The sequence below is a fragment of the Acipenser ruthenus genome, chromosome 27 (assembly GCF_902713425.1).
Source record: "Acipenser ruthenus chromosome 27, fAciRut3.2 maternal haplotype, whole genome shotgun sequence".
NCBI lineage: Eukaryota > Metazoa > Chordata > Actinopteri > Acipenseriformes > Acipenseridae > Acipenser > Acipenser ruthenus.
Window position 1 is genome coordinate 24,762,004 of NC_081215.1, and position 20,495 is coordinate 24,782,498.

The 20,495-nt window shown below is 38.6% G+C and overlaps 2 protein-coding genes across 2 annotated transcripts in view; one reads left to right on the forward strand and one right to left on the reverse strand.

Moving 5' to 3' along the window:
• Positions 1–8,509, forward strand: part of chrm4a (cholinergic receptor, muscarinic 4a) — a 20,251-nt gene extending 11,742 nt beyond the window's left edge. The window contains exon 3 of the mRNA XM_034053951.3: positions 1,932–8,509. Coding sequence (XP_033909842.2) covers positions 1,932–3,415 — 1,484 coding nt within the window. The 3' untranslated portion in view covers positions 3,416–8,509. The remainder of the gene's footprint in view (positions 1–1,931) is intronic.
• On the reverse strand, positions 7,895–18,227 carry mdka (midkine a). Its single transcript, XM_034053952.3, has 5 exons — positions 18,068–18,227; positions 10,270–10,352; positions 9,422–9,586; positions 9,102–9,263; positions 7,895–8,721 (listed from the first exon to the last, which is right to left on the reverse strand). Exons 2-5 carry the CDS (start codon positions 10,349–10,351, stop codon positions 8,693–8,695), a joined length of 438 nt encoding a protein of 145 aa, XP_033909843.1. The 5' UTR covers position 10,352; positions 18,068–18,227; the 3' UTR covers positions 7,895–8,692.
• Positions 18,228–20,495: the final 2,268 nt, after the last annotated feature.

The window sequence follows — 20,495 nt, forward strand, 5'->3', positions numbered from 1 at the left end:
TAATCTTTATAAAACTTACATTATTGTTTCTGTCTAATGGGGTTTGGCATCTACATACCATAATCCTAGCAAGAAAACCTTATATATCATAACCTGGTGTTTGCATTCCAGAATAAAAATCACAGTGTCATGGCCATGTCATCAATTAATGTGTCGGCTGGTTAGCCTTCCATTGGAGGGCGATTACGAGATTGTGCAGGCCAGTTACTGCTGGGAAACCAACGTATTTCAGCAATTCATCCTAATGAGTAGAACCCACTGTTGGCTGTAAAATGGGTCTGCTGTTACTCCCTGATAATACAGCTCTTTCCTTTTCATTTCTTTGACACAACGTGAGAAATGCGGATTCCTTGTGCTTGTGTTTGACAGGGAAATCAATAACAGTGTTTGCTTTTATAAACCACTCCTGAAAGAGTCAGGACCACTAGGGCTGTATTTAATGTGGTGTCCAGTATGTGACAATCCTTAAACAAACAACCTCATGAAATCTGTAATCGCTTTTTACTAGGAGTTTAGGAAGACACACCTGGGCTTGTTACCTATACACACTAGCTCGTAGTAAAACCTGGAATTGGTATAGCTGCTATGCAATATAAGTCTTATTTCCATCTAAAAGTGTCGTCTATTATTATTATTATTATTATTATTATTATTATTATTATTATTATTATTATTATTATTATTTTTATTAGTAGTAGTAGTAGTATTTTGTGGCGGGTGAGTGATAATATAGAGGATTTTAGATTGTTCAGGTGAAATTCTAAATTTTAAAAATAAATAAATAACCAAGCAAGTGTTACACTATGAGAATTAGCTTTACCCACAGCACAGGATATGATTATATATGTCAAATCCTGGTATTGAGGAATGCTGAAAACACATAATATCCCCTTATTGGTTTCAAGGAAAGCAATACTACAAAAGAGACTCTTTTTTCCCTGCTGACCAGAATACAGAGAGCTATGGAGATTTAAACTACCATGCTAATAATACCACAGGCTTGTTAGGTTGTTAGTCAGATTGCTAATTGCCACAAGGCAGTGAAGCCAATTGACATGTCTGGATACCCCCACCCCTCCACTTGGAAACATCAAACCCCTTTTAAAAGAAGGATGTAATAGGCTTGACATCTTCAATATGTTTAATTATGTATCTAAGCTTATGCATTACACACCTTCCTTGGAGAGGGTAGTATTAAGAACATGTAAAGCATAGAGGACCCATACGATTTCACACCAGCCCAGCCTCACCTGTGTTACAGTTAATGTTATTCCCTTTGAAAATGGAATATGCAAACAGATTCAGAGAAACCAAATGTGTGCGTATCCGATTATGGAAAAGCAGCTTTTAATCCACTCAAGCTTAAATGAAATCTGCTTGAATTCTGTTGAGTTATCCTTTCATAAGCTCCATCAGTAAGAAGATTGCAGTTTTACGTTGGTTTGTAGCAGTCGGCAAAGACTTGCATGGAAGATTTATAACTACAGTACATGGAATATACAAAATGTAAAAATTAAAATGCCATTGATTCTTAACTTGTTTTTTGGTTATTAATAATAATAATAATAATAATAATAATAATAATAATAATAATAATAATAATATTAAGAAGTTTAAATGGTTGCTTCATGGTACCAAATTCACCATTGGAGTACAAGTCCCACAGCACATGATGTGAATAGTCAATCTGGGAAGTAGCACTGCAGTTTACAATGGAATGTTACATCGTTCCTTATTTAATTCGATAGAATTACTTTAAATGTTGGCAACAAGCTAATTACGATCCACTGCTACCTATGTTGCAGTTAAATAAATGACACTTTCAAATATCCATGAAATATTCCATTCTTTAAGTCACAGTTCAGGTATTTCACATGTGTTCGTTTGTCCTTCATCCTTGTTTTGAAAGGCCTTTGTTTCCTTCACTTTAGGCTCCATGTACAACCTCTCTGGCCAAGCCCTGCAGGTCTGGATGGAGAACATCACTTGTGGTGACACCAGCAGCAGCAGCAGCAGCGGTACGTCCAACTCCACAGACCAGGAGCAATGGGGGAGCCCCTACAAGACTGTGGAACTCATCTTCATTGCCATAGTGACCGGGTCTCTAAGCCTTGTCACTGTGGTGGGCAATATCTTAGTGATGCTGTCCATCAAGGTCAACCGGCAGCTCCAGACAGTCAACAATTATTTCTTGTTCAGCTTAGCTTGCGCCGACCTGATTATTGGAGCCTTTTCAATGAACCTGTACACCGTGTACATTATAAAGGGATACTGGCCACTAGGGGCGCTGGTGTGTGATCTCTGGCTTGCTCTGGATTATGTGGTCAGCAACGCCTCCGTGATGAACCTGTTGATCATCAGTTTCGATCGTTATTTCTGTGTCACTAAGCCACTGACGTATCCGGCCAGAAGGACAACCAAGATGGCAGGACTAATGATTGCTGCTGCATGGATCCTCTCCTTTATCCTCTGGGCGCCCGCTATTTTATTTTGGCAGTTCATAGTCGGGCAGCGTACCGTCCCTGACAGGGAGTGTTACATTCAGTTCCTCTCCAACCCCGCCGTGACCTTTGGGACGGCGATCGCTGCTTTCTACCTGCCGGTGGTGATCATGACAGTCTTGTATATCCACGTCTCGCTGGCCAGCAGGAGCCGAGTCAGGAGACACAAACCAGAAGTGCAGAAAGAGAAAAAAGCAAAGCCAGCTAATTTTTTCAAAAGCCACATCAAACAGAACAACAACAACTCCTCGAAGCTGAACACAGAGGCGGGCGCAGCAGACACGGTAAAGAACGGGAAAGTGGAAGAGTCTGCATCCACAAAGGTGGAGTCTACGGTCCATCCAGAGGAGAAGGAGAGCTCCAATGACTCCAGCACAGCTAACTTCGCTCCAAAAGGCACAAAAGACAAAACCAACAGCGAGATCATCCCCGATGGGCAAAGCACCAAGCCCACACGAATTAACCCTGGTTCCAAATGGTCCAAGATTCAGATTGTCACCAAACAAGCAGGGAACGAGTGTGTCACTGCCATCGAGATTGTTCCAGGGGCTGGACCCACAAACAACGCTGTGCCAGTAAACCGGCAGGGCACCGTGGCTAGGAAGTTTGCCAACATTGCCAGGAGCCAAGTCCGAAAAAAGCGGCAGATGGCAGCTAGGGAGAAGAAAGTAACCAGAACCATCTTCGCAATCCTTCTGGCTTTCATTGTAACATGGACTCCTTATAACGTAATGGTGCTAATCAACACTTTTTGCCAATCCTGCGTCCCTGACACTGTTTGGGCTATTGGGTACTGGCTGTGTTATGTTAATAGTACCATCAATCCAGCATGCTATGCCCTTTGCAATGCTACTTTCAAAAAGACCTTTAAAAAAATACTCATGTGTCAGTACAAGAATATTGGTTCAAGGTAAACCAGAGGACAGTTACACCTTTCATGTGATGTTAAAGCTTTTGGTGGAATCCACGGTTGCTTGTGGATTAAATCTCAATGTATGCTTTAGAGATACATTGTGAAACTTTTCCACCTGTAACTTTAAGGGTGCTTTTGGCTAAAACAAGAAAGCACTTTAACTGTGACCTACAGATGGAAACGGACAAGTTAAATATCAAGCAAGTTGCTCTTTTTGGTGTTGCAGGTATAATGGAGGTCTGTCAGTATAACTGTGGTGTAAAATTGACCTCTGAGGCACAGGCAGAGGTCGACACTACAGAGTTGGAAATGCTGTCCAATTGGCATTATTAAAGATTTAAATGGAACAATGTCTTTCAGCTATTACAATTAAATCAATGAAAAAAATTACACATGCCTGAGACATTTTAAATCTGAAAATGAAATCCATAGTCCCCTAAAACGATACATGTTCTTGTTGCCTTTTACAAAGCAACATGTTAAAGTCTACTACTGAAGCAATCATAATCCACTCAACAAGGGCCTAGACAAGTTCTCACTAAACCCAAGGGAATATCCTTAGTAAATCGTTGGCTCATATTCTATCCTCAGGAGTAAAGAAACAGAAGGCATTACATGCATCATACAAAGTAAATACATCTATAAAATACACCTGTATACAAAATCCCTACCAATTACAGTCAATGCAAATCTCCAGAGGCAGACCAAGATCAATAATATACAGTCGCAAAAGGATCGACACTCTTAAAACAAGTTGCCCATCATGGTCTCCAAGCATGCAGACCGATTCAATTGATTTTCAGTCTATATCGTGTTGGACACTGATGTTCTTCCAAAAACACCTCTTGTTTCAGAAGATGAACAAACACTACTGAATTGTGGATGTAAACTAACCCAAGGTATTCAGCGTGAATATCCAGATCAACTACAAATTATTTTTAATTAATTTTTTTAAACAATTTTCCAATAAGGAGAGACATGCAAACCACCCGACCTGATGGACTCTCAGATTCCAGTTCTAAACAAAATGAGTAAACTTCTCATTTTCAAAAGATTTTTTTTTTTTAAATGTACCTGAAACGAATCATTCACAAATTCTCTGTGAATGACCTTGATGATGGTAGACTTCGGAATGGACTGAAATCCTATACTCCGGAAGTTTTTCTTCTTGTTTTATAAACCAGCAGTCAGCATGACAACACGGGTTTCATCAGGAAAAGCATGTCATGTGAGATTGTGAAAACTGAACAGAGGAAAAGGCTCTGAATCTTTATATTTCCCTTACCCACCGAAACAAAGACATGTAAATACCAGAACAGGAGCATTTGAGGACCTTCTTGCACATAAAAATGATTACAAGTTTGCCTGTGTACTAGTATCTGGATGTTTGTACTTCTCTCGTCCTTGTGTTTCTTAGAACTGATTTCAGAGTGATATTCTTTTACAAGTTCAAATATAAAGCTGCCTTGGATGCAAAAAAACCTGGGAACTTTCTTCTGTCAATAGCAGAGATCTTCAGCAAAGAGGCTTTGATGAATTGACTTTGATCGCTGTTGGCATTTTATGACCTGAACTGGATTCTTTGCCTTTGGTCCATCGTGTAGGATTCCCAGAAAAGACATTATTGCTTTATACATGTGCAGTGGATTTACCGGACTGGGAGATGTCAAGATTGTAGTTTGAGTAAAATGTGCTTTAGTTTGTTATTTGCCATCCTTAATAATCCCAAGTACTGTACACCACTGAACAGGCATCTTTGCAAGAATTCCAGTAAAACTTGGTGCACATAAGAACCAATCAAAGCAGGCAACCAAGGAAGCCTGGTAATGTGGCCAGTGATGTAATGTAGTTGTTCCCCTAAATTAAAATACATATTTTTTTCCTTTTGGTGTTCTCCGGACTAGGAACAATAAGGTCACAAAACAAACGGAAAAAAAGAAGAAAAGAAATTAGTGCGTTGCTCTTGCTATAAATAATGAAATAGCTGTTATTGGGTTTTGTAAATATTGCATTAGCATATATTAACTGGCATTTTTCCGAATACAGCACAATTTGAACTCATGTACACAAGCTGTCAGTGAGGAATGCTAGCAGATTATTGCCAGGATCAGATTATTGCTTTCTGCTTCAGCCTTTATACTGTATTGCTGTCAGTGGTCAAACACAATCTCATTCCTCAAGCATTACTGGTAGCTTCATGTTTCTTTATTACCATCCTGCTAAGGGTCTTCATTCAGTGTACATACATTAGATGTGCTGTTTCTGGGAAACCGTTTTCTAAAAATGCCACTTTTCTGTGTTGAAATGATTTGGAACAATTAATGCAATTACTATATTTCAATAAGAGTTCTGAAAACTGTGAACATGATCTTGAAATTGGTACTACTATTCAGAAGATGAAGTGTGTTTAAATTAATCTAAACAAGTACAAAAAAAAAAACTACAGGAGACCGTCATAGTTTACTTATGGCAACGCATCCTATCCTTTTTGAGTTAAAACTCATATTTTACTTTGGGGTGATGCATTTGTTGCAGCTTTGTAATCTTAAATGTAATGCCACAAATACCGCTATGTAAATATTATGTAAAATAGATCATTAAAATATATATATATATATATATATATATATATATATGATCAGTATATTGTTACAATGTATTTGCAGCAATCTTTGGTTAATTCCTGTTACCTGTCAATTGTTCCATACCATTTACAATATACACATTTTAAAAATGTATTTCTTGTCTTCGTATTTTTTAAGCATCATAAGTAGAAAAAATATAGGTACTAACTTAAGACCACAGATTAGTCAAAACATATGTTTACCTATACTGTACATCGAAACCCTGTATCACTAAAGTCTCATGATTGAGCATTTCGTTATAGATGCTGCAAGTATAGCTCCATTAAAATAATGCATAATCCAAGTCAATAATCGACAGACAAAATCATATGGCAAAAAGTTAGTCTAGATCCTGTTTTCTTTACACAAAGTGGTGTCAGTCATTCCAGCATTAACAAGACAGCTGCCACTCAGAGGCAGTACTGCCAGGATCTCCGAGCTGTTGAAACCCCAGAGAAGACAGAAATGCCAATACATCATACAACAATAACAGCTCTCAATCTGAAGCCTGGGCAATTCAGAGAATGTACTATCTTTTCTTTCCAGGTGGCTTTGCGATTTGAATGGAACGGCAGATACGACACAAAAGGAACTATCATGATGTCCTTATTACTGCATCCCCCTCGTGCACTTCTGTCAGATTGAAATTCTCAGCGCTAGCCGTTTGCCCAACTCTGGCCAGCTCAAGTTATTTTTGATACACAGCACTGCAGCACATAACAGCCAGACTCAAGCACTCTTACTCACGTTGAATCAAACTGTTGCAGAGGATTAGCATGATCTCACATAGGCTGTGGGTGAAACTCGCTGCTGTTTACTTGCTATATGTAAGTTTAGTTTTTGAAAACTGCAATTACACTTCTTACCTATATATTAGGTAAAAAAAAATATTTAAACCAGGTATTTTTTAGGGTGTGATCCCAGTAAAGCTGATTAGTAGAATTCTTCAGAAGCACCCTCCAAATATTTTCTCCCAGTTCTGATCCCCCACTCCCTATCAAGAATGGATAATTATTTTTTGCACTTAAAAGGTTTTTCACTTCAGCGAGTTATGCTTCCTCATTTTATTTGTTAGTCAGAAATATATTCATTAAAACCAAAGCACACAAGCAGGATCGTTTCAATGCATTACTCCAGCACCCTGTGAGCTCCTGCAGCACCTAGAAGGATTCAAGTCGCAAGGTCTACTGACTGCTGCTGGGTGCTTGTATTTATTTGGAAGGGGTTACCATTTGAATCCAGGTCATGACCAGTGGTACTCCCTGGAGCTTTCCCAGCACATACCAATTCAGTACCCTTCAGTTTATTTCAACACCTAGGTTCAATTTAGGGCTAGTTGGAACCAGGCTCTGAGCGGCGCAGTTAATTCATTAACATTGTTATATAACAAGCGATTTTCAACCTGCCCTTATTGTCCTTTATAAATAATAATAACACTCCCAATTCTGAAAATAAATGTATGGTAGTTTAGGAGAGAAAGGAAAAATGTAATGGGTGCAATTGCACAAAAATGTATTGCAGTATAGTTGTCAGACCTTCCTAAAATAAATAAGGCAAGCCATATTCTAGCACAGTGGATAAGGGTCAGAGTCCTGGCTTGGAGTTTTTCCAGTCTTATTCACACTGTTGAAATACCATCTGGTACGCTTGTGAATGAAGTGGCATGTTGAGCTCTTATTTGGAAGGGTTTGCAGTGTGAATAGTCAATAGCAGAGCCACAATTGAGATCAGCGGACCATTACTTTTGAATGTACTGTGATTCTTGAAATGTATTTGTTTACGACTAAGTCGCCCTGGATAAGGGCGTCTGCTAAGAAATAAATAAAAATAATAATAAAAGAAAACAAGCTTTCACCCACATTTAGAAGATTTTTTTATTGAAAAAAAATTCTAGTCTAAGTTGTTTCAGTGGACAGCAAAATGTGCGAGTTGTATACACTACATTACACTTGTATAGGTTTTCAGCAAAGAGTTTCAAACAAAAAAAAACAAAAAACAAAAAAACACAAATCTAACTTCTCTCCTTAAAAAAAAAAAAACACTAAATTGCACACAAGCTTTTAAATTATAACTTCCCAATAATGCCTGGAAGTAAATAACCCAACACTGCTTAAAAAAAAAAAAAGTCTCCTAAAGTGTGTGTGTACATATATAAAAAAAAAGTGGTGTCAGGATTTACAATTTTGCAAATTCAAAAAAAAAAGTCAAACCAGGGACTAACCCTGGTGAATTGTTAGTAATACTACACTAACCAAATCACGATTCATATTTTATATAAAACAAAAATCGGCATTTTCCATATTAATTCTTATTAACCAACAATCCGTTTCTCCCCCCCCCATTCTTCTCTTTCAATGAAGCATTATAAAAAATAAACTATCGCTTACAATTCCCCTATTTGTGTTTTGCAAGACAGTCTACAAAAAAAAAAAATCTGAAAAAAAAAAACTTCGGAAAATGTACTGTACAATTAACAAAAGGAATACGTCTTGTAAAAACTTTTTTTTTCTGAAAAAGGAGGCAGGTCTTCATTAGCAGTTTCACAATGCCAGTTGTTGCGAAATGCTGGTAAAGAAGGAGGTGGAAGGAAGATTGTGCTGGAGCCTGGAGCAGAGAGAAGATGGAATTATTGCGTCTACATCGCCGAGACATCTTTAGTTCTCTTTTCCCTTCCCCTTTTTGCCTGTTAGGGATAGAAAAAAAAACAGAAGGACATATTTTAAGAAAAAAAAAACTGTCACAATTATCTTTTGAGAGAGCAAGCCATTAGCAAGCAGACTAAGCCCTACTCCCTTATTTATATGGCTGAAAAACAAGCGGATGAAAATGTAAGGGGTAGTACTGGGTGAAAATACAAATTAAAACACCGCTGATAAGTGTAGTACTAAAATCAGATAATGAGAAAAAAAAAAAAAACACAACATTACCCACAAACACAAACCTTTACTTGAATTGTTTTTAATATTAGACCTCTAAGAAACCTTACAAATGCATTGTGCCAGGTGCAGCAACAGCATAAGCTCATCTACAATGAGAAAGTTAAGCAAAACAAGGAACACAGACCTTTGGACTTTGACTTGGTCTTGGGGGAGCAAGGTTTGGACGCTTTAATGGTCTGCAGGCACTCGGCATTGTACATTGCCTTTTTGAGGGTACCAGAACGGTTCTTCACACCCGTGACCGTGTCACACTCCCCCCAGTTTCCAAACTTGTACTTGCAGTCAGCTGGAAGAACAGGGAAAAGCACCTTTCACCGACGCTGAAAAGCAGTCGACAGTAGATCACTCATTCCCACGAGCTCAATACTCCTGTACACTATCAGGCCGCCAAAACAAGGAATTCCATTTGATATTGTTTCTACACAGCTGAGATCCTCCACTTACCCCCGAAATCCTTCTTCCAGTTGCAGGGAACTTTGCATTTCAGTTTCTTGGTCTCCTCTTTGCAGGTGCCCTGTCGAGAGCCAACTCCGCAGTCGCCACTGTTTGGCACACAGGGGCCCCAGAGCCACTCCGCGCAATCAGAACCACCCTTGCCCTTTCCCTTATCTGCAGGGAATTAGAAGAGATGTCTCTGTAAAAACCTGTATTGCACTAGACCCTTGAAATGCAAGCTCTGCTTGGGATGAGGATAGGTGCACAGTATGCATGTATACATGGAGGTCAGCATCTCTTTCTATAACCTCAGCAGTCCTTGAGGATAGTTCAATGTATATTGGGGTTTTATTCTATATGCTGATTTATCAGCTTTATTTTCAATTTTTGAGGGAGGGCGTTTAATTTCATTCTGAGACTCTTGTGCATGCACCCATAAGAATAAAGCCTGAAGTCAAACTGAAAAACAGCATATGACCAGGTTTAGTTTATGCTCAGAAAGATGTGCTCAGTTTAAACAGTTCTGGACTATCAAACAAACTGAAATGCTGACAGACTACATGCAGGTATTGAATAGTCAGGAGACACTACCGACCTCTACATTTAACTCACGCTATTTAAAATGTGCCTGTGTGAGGGTACTGGCAAGTATTCAGAGTCTTGATTCATTTCTTGGAGACAATACAAACAGTAATTCAAGGGTCAGAAATACAGGCTTTCAAACTGGAAGCTAATGCATAGCAGACCTATGCAATTCCTTTTTATGTAAATTAAATTCATAAGGAATGGCACTATTAAAACATGTGTTCCACCCCAGGTTCCAATTGAACACACAGAAACAATGCACAGTCACTCACCTTTCTTATTTTTCCCAGCTTCTGAGGTCACTGCCATCAGAACCACCAACAGGACAACAACCAAGGAGAAAAGACCACGCATTCTGTGGAAAGCAGAAAGGAGTAGCATACAGGTAAAAACACATGTATTGAAAGAGTTAACATTACGGGTATATTTCCCTTTACAAAATCAAAGGCTAGTCTATCTAGATCTGGAAATCTAGAATTACAGAGCTGTACTTTACAATCCTGGGAAAAGCTGCATTAACATGGTCTTGAGAGCTTCTATTTAAATATATTTAGTATACAACTGAATTATTTATTAGCAGAGATATTTTATATATATTTATATATATATATATATATATATATATATATATATATATATAATTACATTCCAACCGAGTTCAGTTAATTGAACTATTCATTAGCTTGGACGTTTTAAAATTGTTTTCAGCTTTTAAACAGTTGCAGGGTTCAAGTTAACTATACAATTTTATAAGTAAATTGAAAATTGGCAACTTTTCAGGAGCCGATAATTAAAAAGGTCTAATTAAGCACATTCAGTTCAATTAAGGGTTTGATTAAGTAATTGAGAACTCAGTTGGAATGAGACCCAGCAGACACAGGGGGTCCCCCCGGGACCAGGATTGGGAAACCCTGTCCTAGACAATAGCCAGAAAACTGACAACACCTCCCTCACACAACTGCGAGAGTCTTCTGGTTTTAATAAACAGCAATTACCTGGCTGATGAAATCTCACCCGAGCAGCTGAGCCAGGTGTGCTTTCAGAGGTACAAACATTGCCAAATCTGCAATGCCAAGTTGTCAGGGGCTTTTTCTTCGTTCATCATTAAGATCACACATGCCTAAAGGATCTTGGCAACTATCAGAAAGCTTTGGCTCAAACTACTTTAAAATGACTGCTGTACCAGTTTTAAAACACACTTATCAGCAATGTCCATCATTCCAATACAATTCCCCCCAACCATTCTAAATGATGACAGCTTATCCAGGTGTCTGATCTGTTTTACAAGGTATGTGCATTTAATCCCAAACTGTCTTCCCAGGGGGTGTGAATTCCTTCAGGTCCTCGTCAACACATATCAATTGAAGAATGCTGTAGCTTCAGGTCACCTTTGAAAGAAAATGCCAAAAGCACACCAGAAGGGTTTTCTACCTCAAACCAAACCTCATGACACTACATTAGTTGTTGGGTTTTAATTACAGAAATGTGATTACTTCAATAGGATTACATATGGGAGTTCTGGTTTGTCACTCCTTAAAACGGGATCACCAACAGGGGTGTCCAACTGTTCTAAATTATTTAATTGGACCAATTATTGTTCCAAGTAACTTAGGACATAGTTGGAACAAAAACCAGGAGGGACACTGGCCCTCCAGGACCAGGATTGGACACCCCTGAGCAACAAATGAAGAACAGAGGTATACATCTGAAGAACAGAGGTATAAAATCATACCAGAACTCTTCATGAAGACACGACAGGGCTAACAAAACACACATTTTGATAGCGGTTCCACTTTAATCAGTTTTTTTCAGAGCATTCTCCTGAAATGTACTTATACATGGAATATGTTCAAGATTTCCATTAAAACAACTGCCAAACACCAAGCGACAACCATGACCAGAGGTTATTCTCAAATCAATAGAGACGCGGCAAAACAAAAGGATTGATTTTTCCATCCACATCAGCACTTCATGCCCATCAGCCAAGCTCCAAAAAAAGGTAATTTGAATCAATTCTATTTGGGAACAGCACCAGTATGAGAGACAAGATACAAAATATGGAAGGAAACTTTAACATGTGAGCGGATTGCTTGCATTCAGGTTGATCTTTACCTCCCATGCCCTGTATGATGAACCCATAATGATTTTAACAGACGGGAGGTTGTCCATGTTATATAGAATACCTACGTCTCCTGTAGTACATTACTCCATTATATATTACGCATACACATTCAAAATGGTATCTGCAAGTCAATGGCCTTTCCCCTGGGGCCATCACACCCATGTACCATCAAAATGCTAATACGCTGGGGCTCCCGAGTGGCACATCCAGTAAAGGCTGCAGGATGCGCCTTATAGCCTGAATGTTGCTGGTTCGAGGGGGCAGCACACAATTGGCCAAGCGCCACCCGGGGGGGGGGTTAGGTCAGCTAAGGTGTCCTCGGCTCACTGCGCACCAGCAACCCCTGTAGTCTGTTCGGGAGCCTGCAGGCTTGCCTGTACGCTGCCCAGAGCTGCGTTGTCCTCCAACGTTGTAGCTCTTGGGCGGCTGCATGGTGGGTCTAGAGTGTGAAAAGGAGCAGTCGGCTGACGGCACACGCTTCGGAGGACAGCATGTGTTCATCTTCGCTGCTCCCGGGTCAGTGTGGGGGTGGTAGCGGTGAGCTAAGCCTAAAAATAATTGGCTATTCCAAACTTGGGAGGAAAAAATAAATAAAATAATAAATGCAAATATGCTTTAAGTAACTGAGGACACCAACGATTTGTATTGACCCGAAACCAAACAAGCTTCTTACTGCAGAAAGGTCACTTGAGAGGATTAGTAAAATCTGCAATGCGAGTAATCACTGCTAATCCAGGCCGTCTTCTCATTTGAAACAAACAAGTACTGTGGCTCAATGAGACCAAAAGCAGTGATCTTAACAGTCCATGTTTGCCCTTGGTTATTTAATTATTTTTTATTTATTTGGGGGGGGGGGGGGGGGGCATTAAAATGAGACAATATGGGGTATAATTGAGAAAGGATTCCCAACTCCTGGTTATTGGCAGTATCTTGTTGAATTGTTAGTAAAATGGTATGGTGCCGGTTGTTCTGAATTGTTGTCACAGGATTTACAGCCTGTAGTAAGTCTCACTTGAGTTTGTACCGCTTCAGTTGATCAAGGCAGGAAAATATCCAGGGAACACTTCAATCATTTGCACCAGGGCTGCATGCAGAACAAGTAGAATGCCTTCCCCCTACTTAACGTTTTTCTCAGAACATGCTCATTTACTACATTTCCCATAAATACCCATTTATTGAACCTCAACAGTAGCAACACTACTCAATTTCTCACCAAATGCATGCCAAATTAAATTGAGACGACCAAAATAATAAAAAGCAGGAGTCCCATCTGAGAAACCTCACATTTAAAAGAACACCCCTAAATCATCCAAATTTTTTCTAAACACAATTAACAGCCAGCGACCCAGTGAAGCATGACTAAACACTCCAACTCCATAAAGCCTTTTCCACCATTTAAAATTACAGACGTGTCGACCTTCTTTAAAAAGTATAGCTCTCATACGTTTTTGTTTAGTGTTTTTTCCACACCAGTTAACAGTTTTAATAACATTCTTCTCCCAGTCATAAAAGTTGAGGGCTTCTCTAGGCAACTCCTTTGTCTCAGTAGAAAAATTCTGCTCAGCAGGCTTCAGATCACACACCAGGCCCACCAGGGTTGAGGCCTAGTGGTTTCCAAGAACCCTTTATCAGACTGTTAGAGCTACAGATTCCAAAGTTAAAATGAGGCCTTTTTTTTTCTAACCTCCCTTTATTACTTTTTTTTTTTTTTATAAACATACAACAGAGAACTGATGCTGTGCTTTAGAACTCCTTTCTTCCAAGTGTTCTGCTGAATGTAAACTCATTTACATATTTAGACAAAACCTTCTAAAGATTTGGGGACATTTAATGCTTCTTTTGTAAAATGTAGAGTACATTTTGAAAACTTCCTGTGGTGCGTCTGCCATTATTGTCCTGACAAACCCTCTATTCACATAGTAGATTCAAGAAAAACAAAACTATATTGTTCCTCCTCTTTTCCAACAATAAATATTAGAACAGTTTCAAAACTCAAAATCTCTTAAGAAATCGTAACTGGAGAAGAGAAAACGGAGACGCAAAACAAAGCTGCCTATATTTCATAACTTTTTGTAAATAGTTAATGCGCAAACACATTTACTTTATAAATCAGGATTACATTTTATTTTTTGGAGGATTTCAAATAGAAATGCTCCATACTGTTATTCAGCTAACCAACGAATCCATAAGTAAAATTAACCCTTTCAACAACCACAGCTGGTTTCCCTATACCCAGATTAGCACTAACCTTGAACCAAAGGAAGCATTATTATAGGTAGTCCAGGGAGTGTAAATTAAGGTCTGTGGAACCAGACATAAGTGAATATACAAAAAGATAAATGTTAGCAGAGCAGAATATACCTTCCACTTGACAAAAATATGCCTAGACTGCAATAGCAGCCTTGCTTCTACACAGGTCTGTAGTGTGGGGTTTTAAATCATGTTGGATCTATCTGATAGCATGACATTTTGGCTGAAAAGCATGAAATTGCACTTGGTTAAAGATGAACCAAAGACCCTTTTTATTCAATTGAACATAGCTCATCTTCCCAGGTTCCCAGAAATCAATTGACCGAGGACGAAAAGCATGACCCACTGAGAAGAGGGCAGAGGAAGCCTTTAGACAGGGGAATCTTTGGCAGTTCACAGCACAAAAGACTTGGTGTGCCCAAGACTGTCTGCAGCAATACTTCTTCAAAAACAGTAGCAAAACATAACTAAATACAATATGTGGTCTTTATCACCTTGCATTTATGCTTCCCTTTTATAAGCTGGTTGCTTTTAGGGCCAGCTACTGTTTTCATATGGTACAGTTAACACACCCATGAAAAAGTGAGCGAAGGAAAAAAGCCTTTCCAAAAAAATGTTATATAAAAAAAAAAACTTCCTGTGAAATACCTAGAGAAATTGACAAGTGGTTTTAAATATACAAGTCATACTCAAAAGTAACTTGGTCATTATGTTTTGAGGACAGCCAGCTAAGTACAAGAGTGCTTATTTTTTTTTTTTTTCCTTTCTTTAAAACACAACTCTTGACGTATCACTGCATCAGGGTCTGCAAGGACAAACAGTAAAACAGGATTGTTCTGCTTGAAAACAGCCCATTTACAGCACGCAACCGCATATATCCCCACGTTTAGCCAGTGGTGGCACCAGCTGTGTGAACGAACTTATCCTGGCACTGCAATGCTACAGATCTTCCAATTGGCATGTGAATCGCAAACACTCATGAAAGGTCATCTATTCCAGTGCCCATCTGTAAGGGCTCAGTTCATTCTCGGCTGCCAATGTGACCGGCACCTTTTGAACTCTTCTTGTTCTAACATTGAGGCAGTGTCTCCCGGCCCTATGCTATTGTGTCAATTCCTGCATGACAAACTGGGCCAAGAGTTTGTCAAGAGGGGTCGTTTACTTCCCCACTGGCATTCTGACTACAAGTAACTGTGATGTTGTCAAGTGTGAAGCAGCAGCTTGGTGAACCCCCATGAACTTGTATTAGGAGAGATAGCACTTGGAATCAAGACACAGTTAGGAGGGGGAAATTTAAATATTAAATAAATCAACTCGGATCACTCTAAATGGTTCTTCTGAAAAGCATTTCATTAAAAATGAGAGACAGCCAATATATGTAGATGAGCAAATTGTTTACATACCTTAACATGGAAGATTGTTGTTTTCATTGGATAGCATACAGGTAACTGTTCAAACCTTTATCTTGTTCCACATTTATTATGTTAATGCATATTAAAAATGTCCTTCAGCATAGTAAAACTATGTAGTGTTCAATGCCATTGATTTATCTTTGTATTTTATTGATGCACTCATGCTACTTTTGGAAGGTTGGGAGGTTTTTTGCTCTAACAGTACATGCAAACACCCAATTTGCAGCCTTGTATTGCAAATCAGTAACTCATTTAAAACATTTGTCTTAATCTGGTCAGATAATGCAGTGTTAGTTTCGTACAAAAATATCCTTTTCTTCTTGTTAGAGAAAAGCAAGCACAGACAGCTCAGATGTGGCAAAAGGTGCTCAAAAGAAAGGGGGGGGGGGACGGGGACCATGTGCTCTAGAGCCCTTTCCTCTGTCTCACTGTGATCCTATTGGCTTTCTTCACTCAGAGTTCATTTAGAGAAGGGAGTGAAGTGTTTAAAACACACATTCTATTCATGTGTACTCTGGATCTGAGCACTATAACCTCTGCAGAGTGCTTACATTGGAAATGTTTGGTTTGAGTCAGGGGATTAGACCAGACCGATATGAAACGTCATGCATTTGCACTGGCAACCTTAACATAAATTGTGTATTTAATACAATGCCATCTTTTTTTCAGCCTTAACCTCATTGTTTAACTCTATACAATATTAACACTTCAGCTAACCTATTTGCTATAAGCTCCTGTGCCCACAAAGATTCCAAGCTGCTTTTTTTTTTTTTTTAAAGAAAGAAATCCCACTACATGTGTACATTAACGTTACTACTTGTCTGCAACGGCTAAAACATTAGTCTCTTGAGTTTAATATTACACGTATTGGTTAGCAGTATCTCTTCAGTAAACAGACAGAAACACAGCCTGTGTTAAACATGCCATCTACGAATTCGCCTCAGCAGTCGCGGAATGTTCTGTATTTGAACGCCTTGGTCTTACTTTTACATTGTTAACTCAGGACAGTATCGTGCACTTCACTATTGAAAAACAAACCGCCGTGGCAGCGCAGCAGCCGATCCGAGGTAATGTTGGCGAGTGGGTGCGTCTCATGAGAACCCAGCATGATGCAGTTGTTCTCAATCAATTGCTTGCAGGGTACGAACCCCCTCCCCATTGTTATCCAAACAAAGGAACAATGCGCGTAATGTGTAAACGTATTTGTTTAAAATATCGAATGTTTTCAACAGCACAAAGGGAACGCAGGTACAGCAAACATTTACTCCCGGTACAAAGTAACGTCTACCTGTAGACGTTAGGGGATACCATGACAAAACGCAGACTCGAAATTGATAGTTATCAACCATTTCGCAAATGTTACAAAAATACAATAAATAAATTGAGTACGTATAATCTAAACACCAAACCCCGAGTCGTTTTAGTTTGATCTATTCCACAGTGGACCTCGATTTCCACTTTCCGCTCCGTCGCGTGCACGTTTTCACACAGACAGCAGTAGTGCTCTCTGCCATCAACCAGTACAAAATATAAATTAATGTTACTGCTGCATCTTTTACATTACAATCAAGAACGTGTACTGATACTTTAATTTCTAAATCATTTAGTATCTCTGGTTGCCCACGTCGCAATTAATGCAATGTAGAATATATTTCATAAACTCCATAAACAATGTAGTAACCTAAACAGTTTTGTTAAAGTTGACTGCATATATAAAAGCAATGGGTGTTCTGTAAAACTAATGTGCAAATTCGAGTTCATTAGCTAGACAGGATAGCACTGAATAAAACGAGTACAAAAAGTTTTCACACTATCTTTGAGCGTGTTATACTGATAAAAACGCACAACGCTTCAGTTTTCTGTTCTATAGAGTAATCGTAAAACTTTCGCTTGTAGTTCACGGAGTCTATTAAAGTCCCCACGCAAGGTTTCTGTTTATTTAATTATATTATTCAGTAGCTATAAAATGTCACACACAATTATATCCTTCTACGCGCTTTATGAACATTAAAAAGCAATTTGCAGTTTTTTTTTTTTTTGTATTATGCTCCTTAGACAAGAAAAACGTACAATGTTCAAAGAAACAGAAAGGCAAAACGGGAGACACCAGCATTTTTTTTTTTAAACCAATAACTTATTTAAACTGCAGATTAAGTTGAATTAGTGGAACAAAACTTATTCGTCAAATATGTATACTTTTTTTTTTTTTTGTAAAAGAACCGCTTTTTATTATCATTTATTTACTCGAAAGTTTATTAAAACACTTTATTAAAAATATCTACTTACTTGGTTTAGTTCTTGTTTCTTTATGGCACTTATAACTTTTCCTCAAAGTCTCTTGTGGTGTAGCAACTGCTCCTCCTAGGATCACGAGCTCTTTCAGACTGCCTTTCTCTTATCTCTCACGCCGCTCTTTCGTTTCTCAAAACTAGTTTGAACTGGTCACATATGGACACCATTTAAATTAACTACCCGGTGACATCATCCCCCCACGTGATAACAAAAAAAAACTTTTAAAACACTTTCTGTCAACAAAAACCACTTCTAATTGCACTGTTTTTAAACAATATCACAACTGCACTGCAAGTCGGGTAACCAGGTGATTTTCTATTTTATTACTTAGTGGGTTGGTTTGTTATCTGTTACTGGAAACAAAACATGATTATGTGGCTGTTTGTTTGTTTTGTTGTCCAAAATCGATATTTTCCATTAAGAGTATACAATTGACTGTTCTCTGTATCTATTGATGTTGAGAAGGTTCACTGAGCTAGTCTGGGGCTAGCACATGCCAATTTGAAAATAATATATATATATATATATATATATATATATATATATATATATATATATATATATATATATATATATTACTTACTGTTTGACACTTGGATAGCCTGCAACAGTGCATGACACTTACTGTACATGGTAATTTTAAAGGGACATTTCTGTCTGGTGTAACATGACTGTGTGCAGTCTTCTGTTCCTAATCAAGAAGTTCAGAACGTCACGCGTGTTATGTTGTCTGTCAGCTGCTAACAAACAAAGCAAGTTCAATCAAGACAGCGTACTTTGACTGGGCTTGTCATGAACTGTAGGACAACCACAAGATCCCATGAAACGTGTCTCCTCCTCTTTGAATGTTAAAGAAGTACTGAGCTTCCATAAAGGCAAACCACGCGTGCCATATTTTTATACAAAACATTTCTTAAAATTCATTCAGTTGAATGTATTACTGTCAGTGTTTTAAGCATGCTTTCTCAAAGGTTAATTTCACTAATAAAAATACATTTCACTTTACCGAAACGGTGAGACTGTCATTGAAGAAGCCAACGCCATTCAAATCAAACGCTATTGTATTGTTAAGTACAAACTTTGAAAACAAACAAACAATACATCTTTAAGTAAGTTCAAACCGTGTGAATGAGGCTAAGACAACACTCTTTATTAACATGTGATAAAAGTAGCATATTCCACACCCAAGTCTTTATTTTAGCATCCATTAGTGCAAATTCAACCCTGTTACAAATAAAAGATTCATGCAACCCACAATGGGGTTGCAGGTACTGTAAATAGATGAGTCACACTTTTCATTTGATCAGAACTCCTAAGCAAAACCAGACTTAATAAACAAGAGATATTCACACTCTCATGTCTGCTGTCTGCTGACTGCAGCCTGTTTAGAACAAAATGCCTTGGTTTAAACAAACACAGGAATAGTGCTTTGTTAATGGTGCCTTCCAGGATAGTGTCTACCAGAGCACTGTGGTAATGTGAGAAACCTGCATTCAATCAAATGGCGGCTACAGCACCCTTGCTTCCCTTGATGTTCCCTACATCTAAATGAAAAGAAGTTTCTAACCACACTGACACAACGTTATGGCAAGTGCTGCCCATCTGCTAAACCATCTTCCAGTGTTATCTAGCCTATTCCCAGCAGGGTGATGACAGTGTGGATTGGGCCTAAGTGAAGGAACTGGACAGAGAGAAAATGGAAGTGTTGAAGTGGCATCTACTGAAATATATAATCCTGGCAGCCTCTAATAAGAATTAGCAATGGCAGCAGTGTGGAGTAGCGGTTAGGGCTCTGGACTCTTGACCGGAGAGTTGTGGGTTCAGTCCCAGGTGGGGGGCACTGCTGCTGTACTCTTGAGCAAGGTACTTTACCTAGATTGCACCAGTAAAAACCCAACTCTATAAATGGGTAATTGTATGTAAAAAAAAATAATGTGATATCTGTATAATGTGATATCTTGTAACAATTGTAAGTCGCCCTGGATAAGGGTGTCTGCTAAGAAATAAATAATAATAAAAGTTTCCCCAGTAATTTATTCTATCATACCCCTGCAATGTAAGCTTGGGGATCAATATTTCAGTATAGTATGCAGTTGTTCATCGGGATAATAGGATTATTTGGATAATTCCAATTTTTATTATGAATATAATTATTGTTGGGTTTTTTTCCTATTACTAATTGATAAATTGGGTATTCAATTTAAGGTTGAGTGATTTTGTTAAGATGATACTTTTTTTAAAGATATGAAACACTTTAACATTGATGTGAAAATGTGTTTACACCTTCATAATGCACATTGGCGTGTTTTGCTGTGTTAGGCAAACACCCTAGTTTCTTTACATTTGCCCCTTGCACTGAGCCTCACCCGACTAGACTTTGAGAAAGCCCTGCTATGACATAACTACAGGATCATTATCCAGA